General features: G+C 39.7%; 1 protein-coding gene across 1 annotated transcript in view; it reads right to left on the bottom strand.

The window, feature by feature from the left end:
* Window positions 1-18805, bottom strand: part of ABCC8 (ATP-binding cassette, sub-family C (CFTR/MRP), member 8) — an 82931-nt gene that overhangs the window by 37763 nt on the left and 26363 nt on the right. Inside the window, exons 9-16 of the mRNA XM_009328610.1 lie at window positions 14891-15025; window positions 13330-13492; window positions 8434-8474; window positions 7983-8128; window positions 3373-3478; window positions 3042-3152; window positions 998-1073; window positions 802-907 (exon numbers count right to left, since the gene is read on the bottom strand). Of these exons, the coding sequence (XP_009326885.1) occupies window positions 802-907; window positions 998-1073; window positions 3042-3152; window positions 3373-3478; window positions 7983-8128; window positions 8434-8474; window positions 13330-13492; window positions 14891-15025 (884 nt within the window). The remainder of the gene's footprint in view (window positions 1-801; window positions 908-997; window positions 1074-3041; window positions 3153-3372; window positions 3479-7982; window positions 8129-8433; window positions 8475-13329; window positions 13493-14890; window positions 15026-18805) is intronic.

Here is an 18805-nt window from a genome sequence, read left to right as displayed (position 1 = left end):
AATAAACAAGCCAAAAATGTTCACACACATTGATCAGACAGTGTACTAGAGAGGGCAGTAATTTACTGGAAACCGCATACAGGAGTTGCAATGTATTACATCACCTGTCATTTAGTTTGAGGGCCAAGACACCAAGCCCGCACAGTGCAGCTGTTGGAGTTCGGCACCCCCCCCCCCCCCCCCTTCATGGCCAGTACAAAAGTTAGACACAAGTATAATCTATAACTGGCTGTCAGAGCACAGCTGCTGCGTCCCCCTGGGAAAGGAGGAAGGACACGACTATCTCCCTCTTGTCAAATCAGGCAGGATGCACTGGGGGAGTACCCTGAGGTCACCACCACTTATAAAAAACTCTTCAGTTTCTCAGGCACTAGACCAGTGCTGGGATGGAGCACACATCTAAAAGCACAGCCAGGGACCACTCCTGGTGAGCCGGTAACTCTTTATAGTTCCATTCAAAGACACAAGCTCAGGCCTGAAAGTGCAAATGCCATTCTGTAGCAGCACAACACCTCAAGCTAATTAATTCTGATTCAAAATTAGTTACAATTTCACCCAGGTTATGTTGCTGGAGTGCAGAATGCCCAAGTGTGGTTATCTATTCTTATTAATGGAATAGATAGCTTGTTTGACCCTGGCTGGGGGTTCTTTCTGATGTGCTCCCCTACCACTTAGGGTAAGGTTTTTATCTTGACTGCACACCTGCAAAATCCCTGACTCTATAAACAGGTTCCCAGGACAGATTTTGGCTTTTTTCTGCACTAGTACTCAACTCAAGCTTGAATTTTTAAATAGCACTACCTGCTCCAGAATATGTTCCCAGAGATCTTCTGCATCTCACCAAGTATGGCTAGCAAGAGAGATGACTTACCGCAGCCAACCTGTCCTACAATCATTGTTAGCTGACCTGTGAGAGAGGAAGGTATATATAAGCTTCTGATTTACCAAATGCTCATGGAAAAACATCTTATTCTGCATATCTGATGTAATTTTGTACCTTGAGGGATTCGGATATCAATGTTGGACAATGCTGGAGGACCTTCAGGTGTCCAAGTGAAAAATCCATTTGTGATCTATGCCAAGATGGAGAGAAACAAGAAACAGAAAACCAGCTTTAGAGCTGACTTCTTTTTTCGACATTAGAGACACTTCTTCTGTTTTCATTACACTGGGCATAGGAACAGTTAGACTTTGCCCAGTGCAGGAAACAGGTCTTCAAGTGACTGATTTTGTAAAGGCCTGTGTTCTGATGTGCAAGAATCTCTGAACTCAAACAAGCACAACAATGAGAAAATTACGGAAAATTCCTGAGGAAAAAGGAGTTGCTGTTCAGGGTTTCTTTTGTTTTGTTATTTGTAAGGTGGGCACATGAAATAAGTGAAATGATTACAACACGATTAAATTATATACAGGGTCACGGTTTGCTCTCTGCAGAGTCCTGAATGTCACTCTAGACACACCGCAGCACATACAGCAATTACACGGTCCAAATTCCACACAGATTTGCAGAACTTTCCACAGAAATTAGATGTTGCTGCCTATTACAGTATTTTCCTTTGTATTTCTGATATGATTCTCAGATAACTTAGGCTTTGCTAGATACAGAAATCTTTTCACTGAAAAAGACTAAAAACAAGAAACAAAGCCTGTTCAGGACTTTAAGTGGAGGAGATTGCCATGGATACTGTGAAAAATAGGAAACAGGAGACAATTTTAAAAGGCCTGTATTTATACAGGACCCTCTTCTCTCACTTTTTCAGAGCCACTGAAGCCTTCAAAGTCTTTCAGCAATGCAAGGTACAAAGTTTTTTGATCTGAGAAGAGTGGAATGGGACACTTTTATTACTACCCTGGAGAAAAAAGCGGTATTCTTATCTTGGGAAACAACCTGAGAAAATGAGCAAAAGAAAGCGCAGCGTTCCTCCCTCTAGATTACCAAAGGCAGCCAGAGGATCCTCTCTCAAAAAATGCCCCTTCATGGGCAATGAGCTGCAGACAGACAGTACTTAGTAACTGCAGAAGTCCCCTGACCCAGGTGCCGCCGGTGACAATGATGTCAGCAGATGGAGCCAAAGATTATAGCTAGTCCTGGCTTTCTATTCAAGACCTTATAGAGGTTACTGCTCTGGCCTCTCCTTTGTGACAAACTCCTTTGTTGTCACTCCAGGCTGTCTTTTGATCCAACAACCCTCCCAAAACCCTCTCTCCAATATTCCTCTTATTTTCCTGGAAGTCTGTTCAAGAAGGATCCTGTACCAAAGCAGCATGTCAGATGACAGCCTGAAAAAAACCTGAAAGCACTACCAGTTGTCCTACTTAATCCCATGAAACTGAATTATTCATTCTCTTGTGCCAGAAATGCAAATGTAATAGCAGACTTCCTAAATAAACAGCATCATCACTATAACAACCATCAGGATTTTTATTACTTCTGGCCATTTCTATAGCAAATCAAGAGCATCAGTCTTCAAAGCGGCATGAGTAATTTTAATTTTTTCTTCAAAGAATTTAGGCCTTTAGGGGTTAGTTTTGAACTTCATCTTGAAAGGCTACTAGGAATTCCAGAAGAGGAAGGGAAGACCGATGACAAGATTATTTTAGGAATGTCTAAATCAAATTCTTTTAAGTTTTCTTCATACCATTTTTCTGTACGGGCATTAGAAATGGAAGAAAGAGTCTGGCATACATAAAAGGTTGGACCAGGTGATCTTTTGAGGTTCCTTCCAACCTGGGCTGTTCTGTATTTTAAGTTGGAAATTTTTGTCATGAGAACAGGGCTAATGACTTAAACACTTCAAATAGAAAATTGCTGAGCGAAATCTAGAGGGATAGACACAGCTAATCACAACACAGAGGTCAGTAGTCAACTCTTAAAATGGAAGACATAGAAAAGAAAGGTGGAGGTTAATCTCTGACATGAGCACAAGTGTCTGACAGTTCACATCAAATGCTGGTTCTTGAACTTGAAACTGCCTTCAGAATACAAAAGTGACTATTAGTGAGCTATAGTAACAGTGTTAGCAGAGTGACCTTCATATCACCTTTACACAAAAATCATCTGCTTCTGTGATGTTAATGGATCTTCTCATGTCAGCGCTGTAATTGTTCCAGTCCTCCCTGGCAGGCCTCTTGCGGTTAACAACTTTGAGTGGCTGTGCAAAATCAGAAAGACAGAAATAATCAGTAATTGGTGTCAATACCAGCAAAACGTCCTAAACGCAAGCAACCATGTTATGACCTATACAGTTCAGGGTATTAAAAAGAGTCTTTGCAATTGCAAGAAATAATCAGTAGGAAATGGAAAAATAAAAAATTTATTCTGGGTACAAATTACTCCAGCCACTTCACCTGCAATTAAACAGCATTACTCACCACCGCCTGGTATTTGCTGTGATTATCTGCGCTTCTTAGCTCTGAAGATTTATCATGCTCTTCCCCAATTTCTTCACTTGACAGGAATTCACTCAGTTTCTGCACACTGAAAGGGAAAACACAGAATCACACCTCAAGCTGGAATGCAAAACTTTTGTTCACTGCAATGTTTATTATAGAGCATCCCTTTTAGTATTTCAACCGCTGCCTGCTGCAGTTTGTTTGTTTTCATTTTGTTACGGGCATATGAAAATGTGCAAGGAGAAGTTACTGCAAGGAAGTTGACAAAACCTGCCCTGTTGTCTATTAATAGCTATGACATTTTAATGGTTTGTGCAGATGCTTCTCAAGTCTTGTCTTTTCTGATACCACCAGAGAGATTACACAAAAGATTTTTTCAGGCATTTGGTGGGATGCAGACCAACTACAACAGTAGCTCGTTTTGAAGCCATGTGCTGAAGTAGAATTAATGTCATTTATGTTACTGAAGTGTTGCACAGTCAGTTCTACTGAACAGTCTTATGAACACTAGCAGTCTGATGAAATCTGTACACCGTGAGCTAAATTCAACCAGCTGTGATGAAATACGAAGTGTATGAGGTAACATGATAAAGGAATATACCTTAACAGAACAGTGTTCAACAGATGAGAGATAGAAGGAATCCTGACAACCAGCAACAAAGGAGAAGGCATAAAATCTTCACAAGCTGCTTAAGATTTAATTAGCAAAGAGATAATGTGCCTTTACTAATGACATTTAACAGATCATGACATCAATTTTATCTCTGTACCTGACTTTATAAAATGTACATCTAATCTACTCACAGGGACAGCAAACGAAATTTGTAAAGTAAGTGGATTGAATCATGAACTCAACATCAAAGGGGCTCAATTAGGTGGAAATAAGTTAACTATCAGTCTCCAAAATGATAAAGTGCCAGAAGGCCTTAAGTTCCTAAAAATAAATTTATGGACAAGGACTGAAAAAATTTATTTCCATATTTAGCCTTAGGCGAACTGGGGAGAAACAGGCAAATGATGCCACTGTAGCATCTGGCTATCCGTAGCCACTGTAGATACACAGCTATCTGTTAGTATGCAAACCTTAAAAAATAAAAATAAAACCCCCAGCATTTATTTTGCATTCCACTGCCAGGGATTTCTTCTTCAGAAGGAGACTTAGTTTCCTCTAAGAACCTCATGAGATATCCCACTGGTGCCAAAACAGTGCTTGGACCAAGGCAGTACAGGACTGCCTAAGGCAGACTACCTGTACAGTTAGCACTTGTCCCGCGAGTAGAGATCGAAGCCACCTGGGGACTCCCTAGGAAAGAACTGGTTCTACAGTTTTTCTGTCAGCCTGCCCACTTGCTATTGGCAGCTGAGGACTAAGAGATATACAGTGGGGTGAATTTAGCTAGAGCAGATACTACAATCTAAGCAACTGAAAAGGGGGAGAATAATTATTTGGGATGGGACAAGAGGAGTAATAACTAATTCAGGCTCAATGTTGGACCAAAATTCCTTAATGAGAAAGTTTATTATCTCACAGGAAGAAATTAGAAGCTGTATCAGTAGAGATATTTATATCTATTTGCACAAAGCTCTGGAAAACAGGGCTAGGAATGATCTTTGTGATCATTTGTTCAGTGAACCAGATGTTTAAAAGAACATTTTACATGTCTTTAAAGGGACCAAATGATGGTTTAGATGCTGCCTATATGGAGTTGGTATGCAGCTGCACCTGCATTCTTTATAGGAAAATTACACTGACATTTAATAATCGCTCTGAAGGTATAAAGACCAGATAGAGAAGTCCCCTGTGTATCTGCTCCAGGGTCTAGAGGGGGAGGAAGAGAAGACAGCAAACGTGTTCTTGGACCATGCATACCCAAACAAGACTATGTCTCTATTACGCCAGTCAATAGTTTGATTTTTGCTCTCTGGTTGTGTATCAAGGTAGCTGTGCTCTAAGTGCCAAGACCTCTCTGCAAGCCCCCTGCCCAATGCTCTGCTTAATTCTGGAATTGCTGCTCCTGTGGCAATTACTGAGGAAACACAGTATAGCTGTGAGAAAATCTTTTGTTAGAAGCAGCAACTCATATTTCAGGATGCCACACCGTTCTACACTCTTAAAGAATAAAAAAAAGTACGTTCTCTGCAGAGCTCTCACTGACATCGCAATTTCACTAGTATTCCAGTATCTCCACCGGGGAGCTTATTTTTAAGCCACAGAATAGACGTATTGATTAAAACATGGTTATTTGCACAGCTGACTGAAAAAGCGGTTTCATATTAAACTCAGTAAGACACATAATGCCACTCTTGCTACTTGACCTTTGCTGATGGAAAACTGTATGCTGTACTCTATGTCCTTGAAGACCTCACATTTAAGAAATACATCAATTGGCTGCTCAGTTTTAATTTTCAATGGCACAAACACTCTACATATTAAAAAAATTTTTCAAAGAGAAAATAGAATTTCTCACCTTCCTAAAGACTTTCAACAGTTCCCCCTCTCAGAAGCAAACACCCTAGCCCCATAACTTGCAAAGTCTGCAGGGGCCCTATGTGGAACAGAAGCTTTAAATCTGTTTTACCATCGGAATCAATCACACAGTTGTTCTGAGAGTGTCAATGACAATCCATGACAATGCTTTGCAATTGGGCACACGTGTAATGATTAAAGACACTGACAAGTTTATTTGTGGCGATTATTGTCCTTAATAGCATCTGGCATTGGAGACTGTAGCCAACATTAACAGAGCAGGGGTTGTGAAGTGCCTGAGATGCAAAGCCAGTAACACCCTCTTAGTATCCTTTACATACATGCTGGTTTCACTGCTGGATCATCTTCTGCTTCACGTAGTTCCCTTGTCACTACAGGAGAAGCTGTCTTGTACACTTGCTAACACCAATTAGAATATCTCAGCCTAAAGAAAGCTGAAATACAACTTCATCAAGTTAGATTACCTTTACCTGATCTTACTGATCAGCTACTTATTAGCAGGGAGGTGTAACAGCAGGACACAGTTATAGCAAGTAAATGTTAGTTGTGCTCAGCTGGCACAAACACAGCTTTCTAGTAAGCGTCTGCTTTTTCACATTTACCAAACTATTTAAGCAAGCATGCGTTTGCATGGGTTGAAAGTATCTGGCATATGCTTCCAAAATATTGCACTGAAGGATGGGGTACTGGGAAGACACATCTAGAGTAGCACCAGCAGCACTATGCAGCAATGCACTCTGGAACACTACCTGGGTTACTGCGATACAGACAGCCAGGAAGACAAGGATCACGTCAAGTTTGTTACCGAGTTTGAACCGGGGGATTCCTGTCCACACTACAAATGGCAGGACAATAGCCTGCTAACAAGAAGATAACTACAGAATAACTCATGAAGAACTCCCGGCTAGTAACAATTAATACTTGGTTGATACTAATTGCTTCAGAATTGTTCCTGCAGCATTAACAGGCACACAATTCATTTACAAAGAAACCCTTAGACAAGCCAAAATAAATGCCTGCTACCAGTGCCAGTGTGAGCCCCCAGATACTTTGCTGGCTGCAATCTTAGCATGACAATTTGCCATGACTCTAAGGACTACCACAGTGGCTGCAAAACATTTCATGCCAGCTGCTGACGCTCTCAGATTTCACATTTGTTAGGAGAGAGGACACAGCTATGACTTTGCACTGTCAGGGAATTTTGAAATAGCGAGAGCAATCTCAGTCTCCTGCTGTAGTTTCCTTTCCGTCTCCAAAGCGACACAAAGGCAATTAAGCAAGGGCTTGGGTCCAGTATCTGTCCCATAGTTTAGGCAAGCTATATTGGAGGTCACAAAGAGGTCCTAATAAAGTAAGAAGGCCAACTCTCTCTTCCTCCCCTATCAGTCACGTAGAGTTACACCGCATATGAAAAGCATTAAGAGGTTTTTACACAAATCTGTTGATACTCAAAGTAAAACTCCCAGTGAAACAGCAGTTCTGCTGGTTGTTATTTCAGTTTTTGAACACTCAGACTAACATGTTCATAAGAAAGTAAAAATCCATCAAGTCTGGAGAAGACGTTTAGTCATTAACTTACTCTCACACTTAACAGTGATTTTTACGGGGGTTTTTTTGTTTGTTTAAGTCTAACTCTCCACCAACAGGCAACGTCTCAGGCAGAGGGGTGAAGCCTGAGCACAGCCCAAGAGATACACGCTGAAACACTTGTGCTTCTGTGATTACTTTTTTCCCTTCTACATGCTTGATGGAGGGCAACATTTGGGTCATTTACAAAACTAAATCTTCAGTAAGTTTTTAGTTCCCTTCTTGTTACCACATATGTTGTATGCAGTATCAATATAGCTCAACCCATTCTACACAATGGAGTACTAGCTGTGGACCACAAAATATCGGTTGTGACAATTCTATCAGCAAAAACTTGGCCCACATGCTACAACCAAGGGAACCATGCAAGGTAAAAAGTTAGGAAGCAATTTATAACAACAACAGATAAATAATCACCACACTATTTCTAAACTTGCAGTTGGAAAATGAGCAATAGACGCATTCTCAAAAGTTGGGGAAATGGTAGCAAAGATATTAATTTTACAGTTCTCACCTTACTAACGCTTTGACAGTGGATCTAACCACACTGGAGAGCAGGAACAATGGAGACACAAGAATATGAAACAGGGAGATGGAGGCAAATGCCACAGAGGGGGAGAAGTCAGCCTTTCTTGTCAGATGAGCATGGACCACAAATGTCTACAAAGAGACAGACATCAGCAGCAGCATTTTGTCATAAAGAAGGAAACACACAAAGACTTCATATTTCATAAGCATTTCATTTACAGAATCTTAATTTATACTCTCTTAACAGTTTGGGAGAGTGCTGCATACTCTGGGCTGCTTCTGGCCGCAGACAACAAGTGGGCATTTTCTATTCTCTCCCAGAGGAATTGCAAATGTGTAGGAGGTCTGCATCCTGTCCTCCTCCTTCCTCATTTCCACATCACTTATACTTGAAAATGCAGTCGTAATTAACACTACTTAGAAAAGTCCATACTTACTATAAGTACAGCTGCAATTGGTATTGCTGCGTTCATAAAGACTGTGAAGGAAAACACGTAGGAACATTTAGAAACAACTTCCATTCAGACATGCTAAATGTTAAAATACTACTAGCACTGGTTTACAATGGTATTTTCTATGCTTAAGATAGGGAAAACGCAGAACTATATAAACACATCAGTACATCGTTTTAAAATGCCTACAGTTTACTTCTCTTCATGTCATCAGAACAGACAGAACCCAGCAGTGCACTCTAAGAAAAAGATGACTGATCGACCGGTTTTGAGCTGCGATCAGCTCAGACGCAGTTCAGGTGAGGGACGCTGCAGGTCTCCGTCTCACGACAGGCAGAAAGGCCGAGCTGGTACAAGGTCTGGCGGGCGACTTGAATACCTGACAGTGAGAGGAAAGGAGACCCAGGCGAAGCTGCACAGGTCAGAGCGCTGGGACTGCACCACAGGCTGGCTGCACACCTAGCTCTGCCCCATCCTGCAGCCCAGTGGCACGACCTCCTTGGAGAGCCACTGGCACGTACGTCAAGTTGTGACCTACTTCTGAGGCACCACTTCTGAGGTACAGGGCTTTGTGGCCCCTCAGGTTTCGGGATGCAGTTCAAAGGGTAAGGAAAGATTGGCAACCCTGCACTGTATCGTTGACTTAGTCTATTCTTATGGAGAATTTACTCATAATTACTCCTGCTTTGTCAGGCTTGGCTACTTTGTGCATGTCCTCAGGAGCTCAATACAGGTTCTAACGGTTCTGTGGTAGAGCTGTGATTTCAGATGGGCCTTGAGTTATTAAAATGCAAACAATGAACCAGTTTCTTCCCTGACCTCGAACAGTGTCTGTCTTGGTGCCCTGGATTCCCTCACTATAGCAACTCATATGCTATAGCATTCAGAGGTTATTAAAGAGACAGACGGGGAGAAGCAAGCAAATACCATTTCTGTATAGGGATCTCTTAGATTGGGCAGGAATATGGGTTAAGAATGCAATAATACCCAGTTATCCATCTGGGAGCTTGAGTCAGAACCAGAGCTACGATCTTACCCCACACGTCTGTCCCCTCTATCACAACCTGAGGATATTATTTAATCATCACCTTTTCATTTTGACCTTCGCTCAACTTTATTTCATGAAGTAAACAATACAGAGAAAGAATATAGAATTTATAGCTAAAATAGAATTAAAAGATCAGCACACGTGTAACAGAAAAGAAAGAGGCTAGCCACTTCTTTTTTGTTTAAACTATGCCTGTCCTTTTTTCCTACCAGGTATAGCCAACGTTCAGACGCTCCCCAGTTACGTCATCTGGAGTGGAGCGTCATCATTTGACCCTCAAATACTTCTGGTTGACTGTTTGGTCATCCTTTTCTGGGCATAAATCCCCTGAAGAACTTAACATACTATCAGATCTTCCTTTTTCCTACATTTAGAAGATCTTTAATGAATCCTGTAACATACTTGTAAACTCCATACTCAAGCTTAAATAAAATAGCTGTGTTATTTCATGCAGCTCTACTTCCTTGACAGAGGGGAGTATTTGAAAATATAGGTATGTTTGTGTATATAATTCCAAAATAAAAGCTTAGCCTTTGAAAGACTAGTACGTATTAAAGCCTAGGAATTCATAGTTTACTCCTCACCCTAGGGGGAAGAAAAAAAAAAAATTTCTGAGGAAAATGTTCTTTTCTGTGTTGGAATACAAAGCAGCTTCAGTTCAAACTCATTTCTCCTAATGATTCTACTTCCTGCCCAGTTTTCACACTTGGTATAAATTCTAGGTAGTTACAGCATAGAAATTTTGAAAAAGGGAAACTTGCTGCCTGCAACTATGGACTTCTTAATTCTACTAAATCCTTGCATTTGCAAGCTGCCGTTGAGACTGCTGCAGTACATGAGTTTGCTTTTATGAATGAATCTGATGAGGGAATCTAGCAAAGCTGATAAACCTCTCAGAGATGGATCCTGCTCTTCTGCTGTCTACAGTATGAGATCATACCTGTCAAATATGAAGCTGGATGGATTAAATATACTGTAGGGTTGGCAAAGCCCGCTGCAGTTAAGACAGCTAGGGTCACTTGGTGGCTTCCAAGAAGTCGATCTGAATTTTGCTATTACGTGAAATCACAAGTACATCCAAGGACTTCACTTCTAACATCATCTTTCAAGCAAACAAATAAGGGCTTATTGAGCCACTGGAATTTGGTTTTGGGTTTGGTTTTTTTTTTTTTTCATTTTTTCAATTATGCAAGTGTCCAGAATAATAAAATGTTTTCTAAAATAAATTTATTTTGCAGCTAAGACTTTTGGTTTAATTAGATTTGGTCAAAAGTACTTTGTTACTGGAAAAAGGCAGACTGAAAACTGGGAAAAACATTTTCAGTCATTTCTGAATATTTTAGGATATTAACTACTGTTATTTTCCTGTAAGAAAGCCTGGAGTTACTTTGCTTCTGACAGATTAGGCAAAAGTTCATAGAAATAGGAAAACCACTCCTTTCTTTCTCTGTCTTTCCTGAATATATAGTGTATATTAAATCGTGTAAAACCAAACATACGATAGTCTTACTAATCAGTATGAAAAATTTTACACAGGAATTTTCTTTGCTACAGTTGAAGAATTCACTGCCGAAACTCAAAAGGTGTCACTACCAACTCTGCAACCCAGCTTTGATTCTGGTGGGTACATTTCATAAAAATTATAGGAAGAGCTAATTTCAATAATAGCTCTTCTAGTACACATGAACAATTCCATATACATACAGACAAGATCCAGGCACAGGGGCGATGCAGATGAGATCCAGTTTCCATGCAGTCCTGAAATGGAATTTTCTTGCGGTCTAACCAACACTGCCCTGAAACTTGTAGCTATATTTTCTGTAATCCAATGTAAATCTATTCCTCATGAATAGAAGTAGCTCCAACCACATTCTTTCATTCATGTTAATAGCTAAATGTATTTAGAAAAGAACTCCAGAGTCTATTCAAAACTGTATGTTAAAAAGAAGTATATATAAAAATCTCATTTCTGCTCTCTTATTGTTCTAGGAAGTGTCTGCCTTCCTCTTTATCTTGGTCATACATAAAATGTACTATTATAATAGATACATAAAATCTTGGTCATCTCCTGTCTTTTTCATTCTTTTTTTTTTCCTTAAAAAAGTGAAATCATATGTTCACTATAATATTAGCAAACGCATTTTGTGCTGATTATACCTGTCATTCTAATTATACTTATGGTTCTCCTATGTTTATGCTCCTTTTCAGTCTGCTAAAGTGCAAGTTTGTATAGATCAGTGTAATTTCTGCTGAAGACAGAGGGTGTAAGGAACTCCTAGGCTGGAACTATAGGAACCCTTTATAAGCCAAAATGATATGCAACAACATAAAAAAGCTGCACTGGTTTATCCCAGCTGAGAAACTGATCTACTGTGCCTTACATACACATAAATATCACACATAATACAAAACAAGAATGCAAATGCAATTGCATTGAATATTTCAAGAAGCAGCAGTAAATATTTAGAATTGTTTTTAATAAAACATGTTCTTATTTATGTCACTATTTCTTTACAGAATAGTCAGTACTCTTGGGATGAATACACTTTTTCCTAGCTGCTAGAAATGATACTGCGAGGATTTAAAATCAAATAAGCTCCACAGCTCCTTCAGTCCCACAGCTGAACCTGTGGCTCTGAATATAAATAGATTTTAATGCCACCTGAAGCAGTGCAAACACAAGGAGCCCATCTGTGTTGATCTGGGTGTAGGATGGAGTTTCCGGTCACACAATCTACTCCAGCTAAATTCCGTTTTACGTCAAAACAGAAACTACTCTCAAAGCACAGAGAGCTCAGGATCCCCAGAGAGACATTCTGGTCTCAGAAGTCAAGGAAAACCTCAACTTAATGTCAGTTAAATTCAGTGGGATCAGGATCTTTCCCTCGGAGTGCATTACCTATGTGATCATTTGGCAGGGAAGAAAGTCAGCTGCATGTCTCTTGGGCAAAAGAAATCAAGTAACAGTAACCAGACTGGAAGTTATTTTCCTAAGAAGTAGTCTTCCTTATTAGTCTAGAAGGTATTTGTACAGGTTGCTTATGGCATTTGAATACTTCTCGCTAAAAGTTTCCATTTCATTAATATCTTACAGATTATATGAACAGCATTCTTCAGTATGACTTTACTGATTATTTCTAAAGTATTACAGTAGCAATTATATAGGTGTTGTATATGATCTCCTCAGATAGAGAGTTCAGTTGGCCCTAGGTCCTTTTAAAAGGATGATAAATGCCTTAAAGCAGCTTGAAAGATAACATATGACAAAAGAATCTGGATATGGAATGATGAAATTGCCAGGATTTTCATATTTTTCCTTTCCAGGACATAGAAATAGTCTTAAGAATCACTTATTTTTATAAGAAATCCAAATTTTGGGTAAGAAAGTGTAACTACCATCTGTTGGAGCTTCCATGCAAAGACAATTCCTGTCACATATTATGATACACTGTATTGTGCAAAACGCAGGAGGAAAAATAAAAAACCCCAACCAACCAAACACCAACAACGGCTTCTTCCTGATTGCTATGTTATAGAGGAGAATATTGCTGGCTGAAGGTAGCCTGTGAAACACTTGTCCCTTACAAGCTTTTCTCCAGAAAAGTTAACGCTATGAAGCATTAATCTTGACTTTCTCTTTTAGGCATATTTCCCATACAGACAAAATTGTACTGAATTAAATGGAAAGTCTGACTAAACGGAAAGTGAGGAGTACGGATCAGAGCCTAAAGCAACTGAAACAATCTCAACAGAGAAATGGTAAACTCATTAGCAGCTAATACTGCAGTAGCACTTCAGCTGAACAGTGGATTAGAATGAAGGAAGAGACTTACTGGATATGGAGGTATAAAGGGCAAAAGACTTGAGGCTAGTCATCTCTTTTTGTCTGGTTTCCTCTACACTGCTGTGAAAGATATGTTCCCAAGCATAGAGTTTAAGGAGCTTAATGCCCCGAAGCATCTCATTTGTCTTCTTCAGTCTCTCATTGGAGTACTCCTGCAACATTTACAAACACATTTACTTAAAGAGTATAATTAAACACCTGTCCCCTAAACATAAGGATCACACATAAATTTTCCCTAGAGCTCAAGTGAAAAGGCCATTGGTTTGCGCTCCCAAATCATACAGCTTGTACTGAAAATTTTACTCCTCTGTCAGCTTTCTGATCACTTGCAAGGCAGCCTCTCACGACTTCTACTGCCCAGCACACTGGCTGGATTTTCAACAGGCACACTGACAACATACAGAGACCAGAACACGCAGACAAGCTACAACTGGGCACTGCCCAGTTAACATGATATGGAAACAACGGTGCCAGGCTTCAAAGCAGCAAGGCCACATTAGCAAGAAGCTGTGATCCTGTAGGGAACTTACTCTGAGCAGGGCCAGCTGGCTCAGGCACAACAATACACTGGTAAAGGTATACTCCCAGCACAGCATAACTGGAATTTACGCTGCTTCCAGTTTTCAGGCTAGCTCAAGGATCTTTGTACTGCACTACCTTGCACAGTGGAGGCATTTCTAGCACAAAACGCACTGCTCCCATCTGCAGGAATTTCTAGGTGATGCTGACTGCCTGCTTGGATGCTATGGGGATGAAGGCTGTCTACATTTCTAGAAGGGTGTATACTGTTGATGTGAAGGCATTGCTTTTCACACAGGAAGGTGCACAGATAACTCTCATTACCACACACGATTTGTGGTAGAAGAGATTTCAGCAGGCTGTCTGGCTCCATTACAGGTTCATATGGCTTCCTTGGCAGTGCAACAGTTGCTGAAAGTGGGGATAAGGTTCAGAGCAGCTGGGCATGGTAATTCCAATGAACCAAGGTAACTTTCTTGGCAGTGATGCAGGTGATTCAAATTGTAGTCAAGCCAAGGGAAGGGACCAAGGAACAGCTTGTGACTGAGCAGACCTCTAAGCTCCCCAGCGGAGGAGCATGATGTAGGAGTTAGGACTGTCCATAGCTTATTTAAATAAATCACTTTGAGAGATTTCCACAGCTATGATGTATCCGGGGTCTGAGTTTGGATGCAGCATTCCTATTTCCTTTCCCCTTGGACAGCTTGCCCTGCATGATTCATTTATTTGTGCACCATCTGACTGCACAAAGCCATTTCAGTCAATGATTACTCACCATTTACATTTGCAAGTTAGAAAGATCTTAAGTTTTTTTTCTCTTAGGGAAACACATACTTGTTGAAAAACATAAACCCCCAAAACTGCATCTATACTGCTTACACTTACCATGTTTTCACATTCTTGAACATTACCAATGTTTGAGCATCAGTTCTTGGTCAATGCCCATAGTTGGCTTTGTAATTCCAAACACAGACCAATGCGTAATTACCAGAGGCGATATTTATATCATGTACAAGTTTGAAGACACTTACCAATGTGCTTCTCTGGGCCTGTGAGAGTTTTGTTGCTACAAAGTACTGAACAGGTGCAAGGACTATGATTACTGCTGCTCCAATTAAGGCACTGATTCCAAGAAGGTAGTAGAGCAGAAGAACGCCTACAATTATCTGTTGGAAGAAAAGAAAACGAGGGGAAGGCTTGGGATAACTTCACTTTGGGTATGCACCACAAAGACTAATCACGGGGTAACTGGGCAGCACATTCAGAAACAGCCACTGCAGCTAACCCTACCCCCAAACGCCGTACGTTCTGCACGGCTGGCACAGTGGGGTTTGATCAGTCAGGATATTCTGCCAGAGGACCAAATACACCCACCTAGCGTTCCTCCCCAGCTTGTGGGTTCTGTGTATTTCCCTTTCATGGACTCCCCCCATTATGAAGAGTAGAAGAAGGCTGTACAGATTTGATTATCTTCTATAATGTAACTCTCACAGCTATTTAAAATAACTTTATTTTAAAATAAATACATTTATAAAAAATCTTTAAATAAAATTTAAAAGTTATTTTAAAATACTTCCAAGTAACACATGGAGATATTCCCTTTACAGTCACTATTAAATATTTTTCCCCATCGGCCAGATGACATAGCATGCATTTTCTTTGACTTACAATTTTTTTTTCTTCTTTGACATTTAAGCATTTTTACACTTGGAGAGAAATTACATTTCCCAGTTTGATCAGAACTCACCAGTCTACAACACATGGGACTTCCACAAAGAAGGAATGCTACTTTGCTTACTAGAGAAATTAATATGAATTATTATTAAAAATATAACTGATCTTGTAAACGTTACCATGACATTATTGCTGACCAGTACATAAAAAAAGGAACATCATAGGTCATATCATTAAGAACCTCTACTTCAAATAAACTCTAACATAAACTTGCAGGGAACTGTTTTAAGGATGCACAATACCAGACCAGCAATGACTGTTAAAAAAAGGGTTAGAGAAACAGCTTAAGAAAAAAAGGTTTTTCTTTGAGTAAGAATCTAGAGAGCCACTGTCGGGATAGAAAAGGATACTGTAAGCAGCTCAATAAACGCGAACAAGATATACAAGCTACCAATGTTAATTACCACTATTCTAATGACTGACTCCTGAACAATCTGGAGCATTGACACTCTATATATTTATCAGTGTAAGCTCATAAATTAATCAGAAGACCTAGTAATAGAAAGTTAATTTCATATATCATTTTCCTTCATTAAAAAAAAATAATTGGAAATTTCCTTAAAGCGTTATCTACTACTCTTGCTATATTTGCATACTCTCATAACCCTCACAGAAACACTATCTTCCATCATTTTGAAGCTCAGTTGTCATATGCATATTCCCACACATATTTATGGGAATTGGGTGTTTCCATGAAGAAAAACTAGAGTCATTAGCTTCCACATTTCCATCTTGACATTTTCAGGAATTTAAGGCACACGGAGAGAAAATACAGATTTTTTTTTTTTTTTTTTTCCCCCCTTAACAATCGTTTGATGCCTCTCTGCAAATGAACTAAACTAAAACATGACTCTTAAAATAAGGCACAGTATTTACTTAGGAAATATGCAGTAACATAAAAGTAAAGTCCTATTGTATATACACCACAAATCTAGTAAGAGCAAAGGTTAAATTGTAAATTAAAAATCTTTTAGTGACAGGTAAGCGAGCAATCTGCTTCCATCTGAAGTCAGGAAATCCATGAGTATACGAAGCCAAAGAAAACATGCAAGGTCTCCGTCAGATAGCCCTGGCAGAGCTCCCCTCCAAAACATGAAATGGTCTTGGTCTTTACAGATCGAGATATTAATTCCCAACTGCTTCTTCATGAGCAGACAATCTAGGCAGTCAAAATACAGGAAACTGTGTGCTGTTCAATGCTTAAGAGACGTTCAGAAATACAAAGTCAATGCAGAACACTGACCCCCTGCTTTCCTCCACTACTGGTTGATTGTCAAGGACATTATGGGATCAGCTGGTTCTAGAAACAGAGCCTCAGCTTCCCACATAGACAAGGAGAAAGCTATTCTAGCTATTGGATCCTGAGGGAGCTGCTAGCTCACAGCTGCTTCCATCCCCCCCCCATCCTGGCTAATGAAAGGGTCAGTCTTTGCAACAAAAAATCTGTGTTTTCACAATAGATTAAAAATGATCCCATTTTCATCTTTATGTTGCGATAATAATGGCAAACTTTTAAAATACACTCATCATGTATGGGACAAAAAATATATTCTCAATGTAAGTATGTGAATGCTTGTATCTGAAAAGTGCTGAAATCTGTAAGCATTATTGCACGTAATTCTATATTTATCATACCACACACTACACAGTCAAGAATAAACAGTACGTAGATAATATCTGAACTGCTGGAGGGCAGTATCTGGCAGATGGGAAGGCTCTCATTAATATTTCTGAGAAGGTAATAAACATATCTTTAAAAAACTATGTAATGAAACACTTTGCTTCCCTTTCATCAAAATCCCCAAACTTTTACCTGCCAGAGATATATATTACAAGCAAGAAACTCACCACTAGCTCTGGTTATTCTGTCTTGATTATTTATGGAAGATAGCAAACACTTTCAGCCAGAAACTGCTTTGTGGCCAGTTTTGAAAGAGACAAATGTCCTTTCATTACAACTGTAAGCTATCCCTGCCAATGAACCAGAGATATGAGAATACAGGATTTTTTAATAATCAGAATTAAATCAAACAAGGGTGTTTAAAAAAATGGAGGGGGGGGAAGCCTTTATAGGGCCTCATTTTGCTCCCAGGGTTTGAGCCGAACCTACTGAGGGCATCTTTCAATTGATGGGCATCCCCAGGCCTCTTTTCATTGATTTCAATGGCCTTCAAACAGTAACTTAAGGCAATGATAAAGCTCCTATTGACTCCAGTCAGAGCAAAGATGGGGCTCAAATTATCTGGACTGCATAGAAAACCTAACTTGTTATGAATGGCTAGCTCTTCTAGTCAAGGATAATTACAAAACCCACAGCAGATGCTGAAATGCTGATTGTTAGGTTAAGAGCTACAAAACAATTAAAACCCTGTTTTAAATAATAATGAAGCTTGTTCACCTTTTTATTAGCCATCTCTCGAGCATCCAGTAATTGTTTTCACTGCCTCACAAAACAAGGTATTGAATGAATGTTGCGGAAACACGTTTTGGAGAAGTCTTGTGTGACCACCATGACTCACTGATTTGTGCCTTGGAACGCATGCACCCTCCACAAAACAGGAGCATGCTTTGACACTGATAGTCCTGATCTGCTAAGGAGCATTGCAGGGTGAATTTTAATGCAAATATAATAATATTTTCAGAAGACTGTCAGGAAATCTTTATGAGTCTGTGACTTCTGGCACATTAGAGCAAAATGTTGTTACAGAATATGCAATGACATTGGCTTAATTCTCAGTTGCACTAAAGCTCTCTACACTGAGCTGCCAGAGTGGTCTTACAAAAAGCGTACATAAATTGGTACCTCTTACATAGCCTGTTTTACTAACAGACTTACAATGGAGACTAAGCCTAGGGGATAATCGGACCCTAAACGTTATCATTAAAGGGGTGGACTCTTCTTAATGCCTCACAGCTCTTTCAGCAATATCATTTTAGCATTATACAATCACTGACTTCTTACTGCAGGGTACTTCTAGTAAACGGATAAAAAATACCCTGATATGCAAATCATTACTAACAAACTGCCAACCTGTAACCGTATTTCATATGATATTTCATATCAGTTTCTTTTCATTATAGTTGTCGTCTCTTTTGCAATTAGAAATCAGTATTAGTACATGTTCCTTGATAATTTTTTTCTCCCACTTTAAAATAATCTGGTTCCCATATTTTTCCCCCCATAATTTCAGGGAAACCATCCTGATGCTAAA

This window comes from Pygoscelis adeliae, unplaced genomic scaffold, assembly GCF_000699105.1.
Source record: "Pygoscelis adeliae isolate BGI_AS28 unplaced genomic scaffold, ASM69910v1 Scaffold166, whole genome shotgun sequence".
NCBI classification, from domain to species: Eukaryota; Metazoa; Chordata; class Aves; order Sphenisciformes; family Spheniscidae; genus Pygoscelis; species Pygoscelis adeliae.
This window is presented reverse-complemented; position numbering and strand designations above follow the sequence as displayed.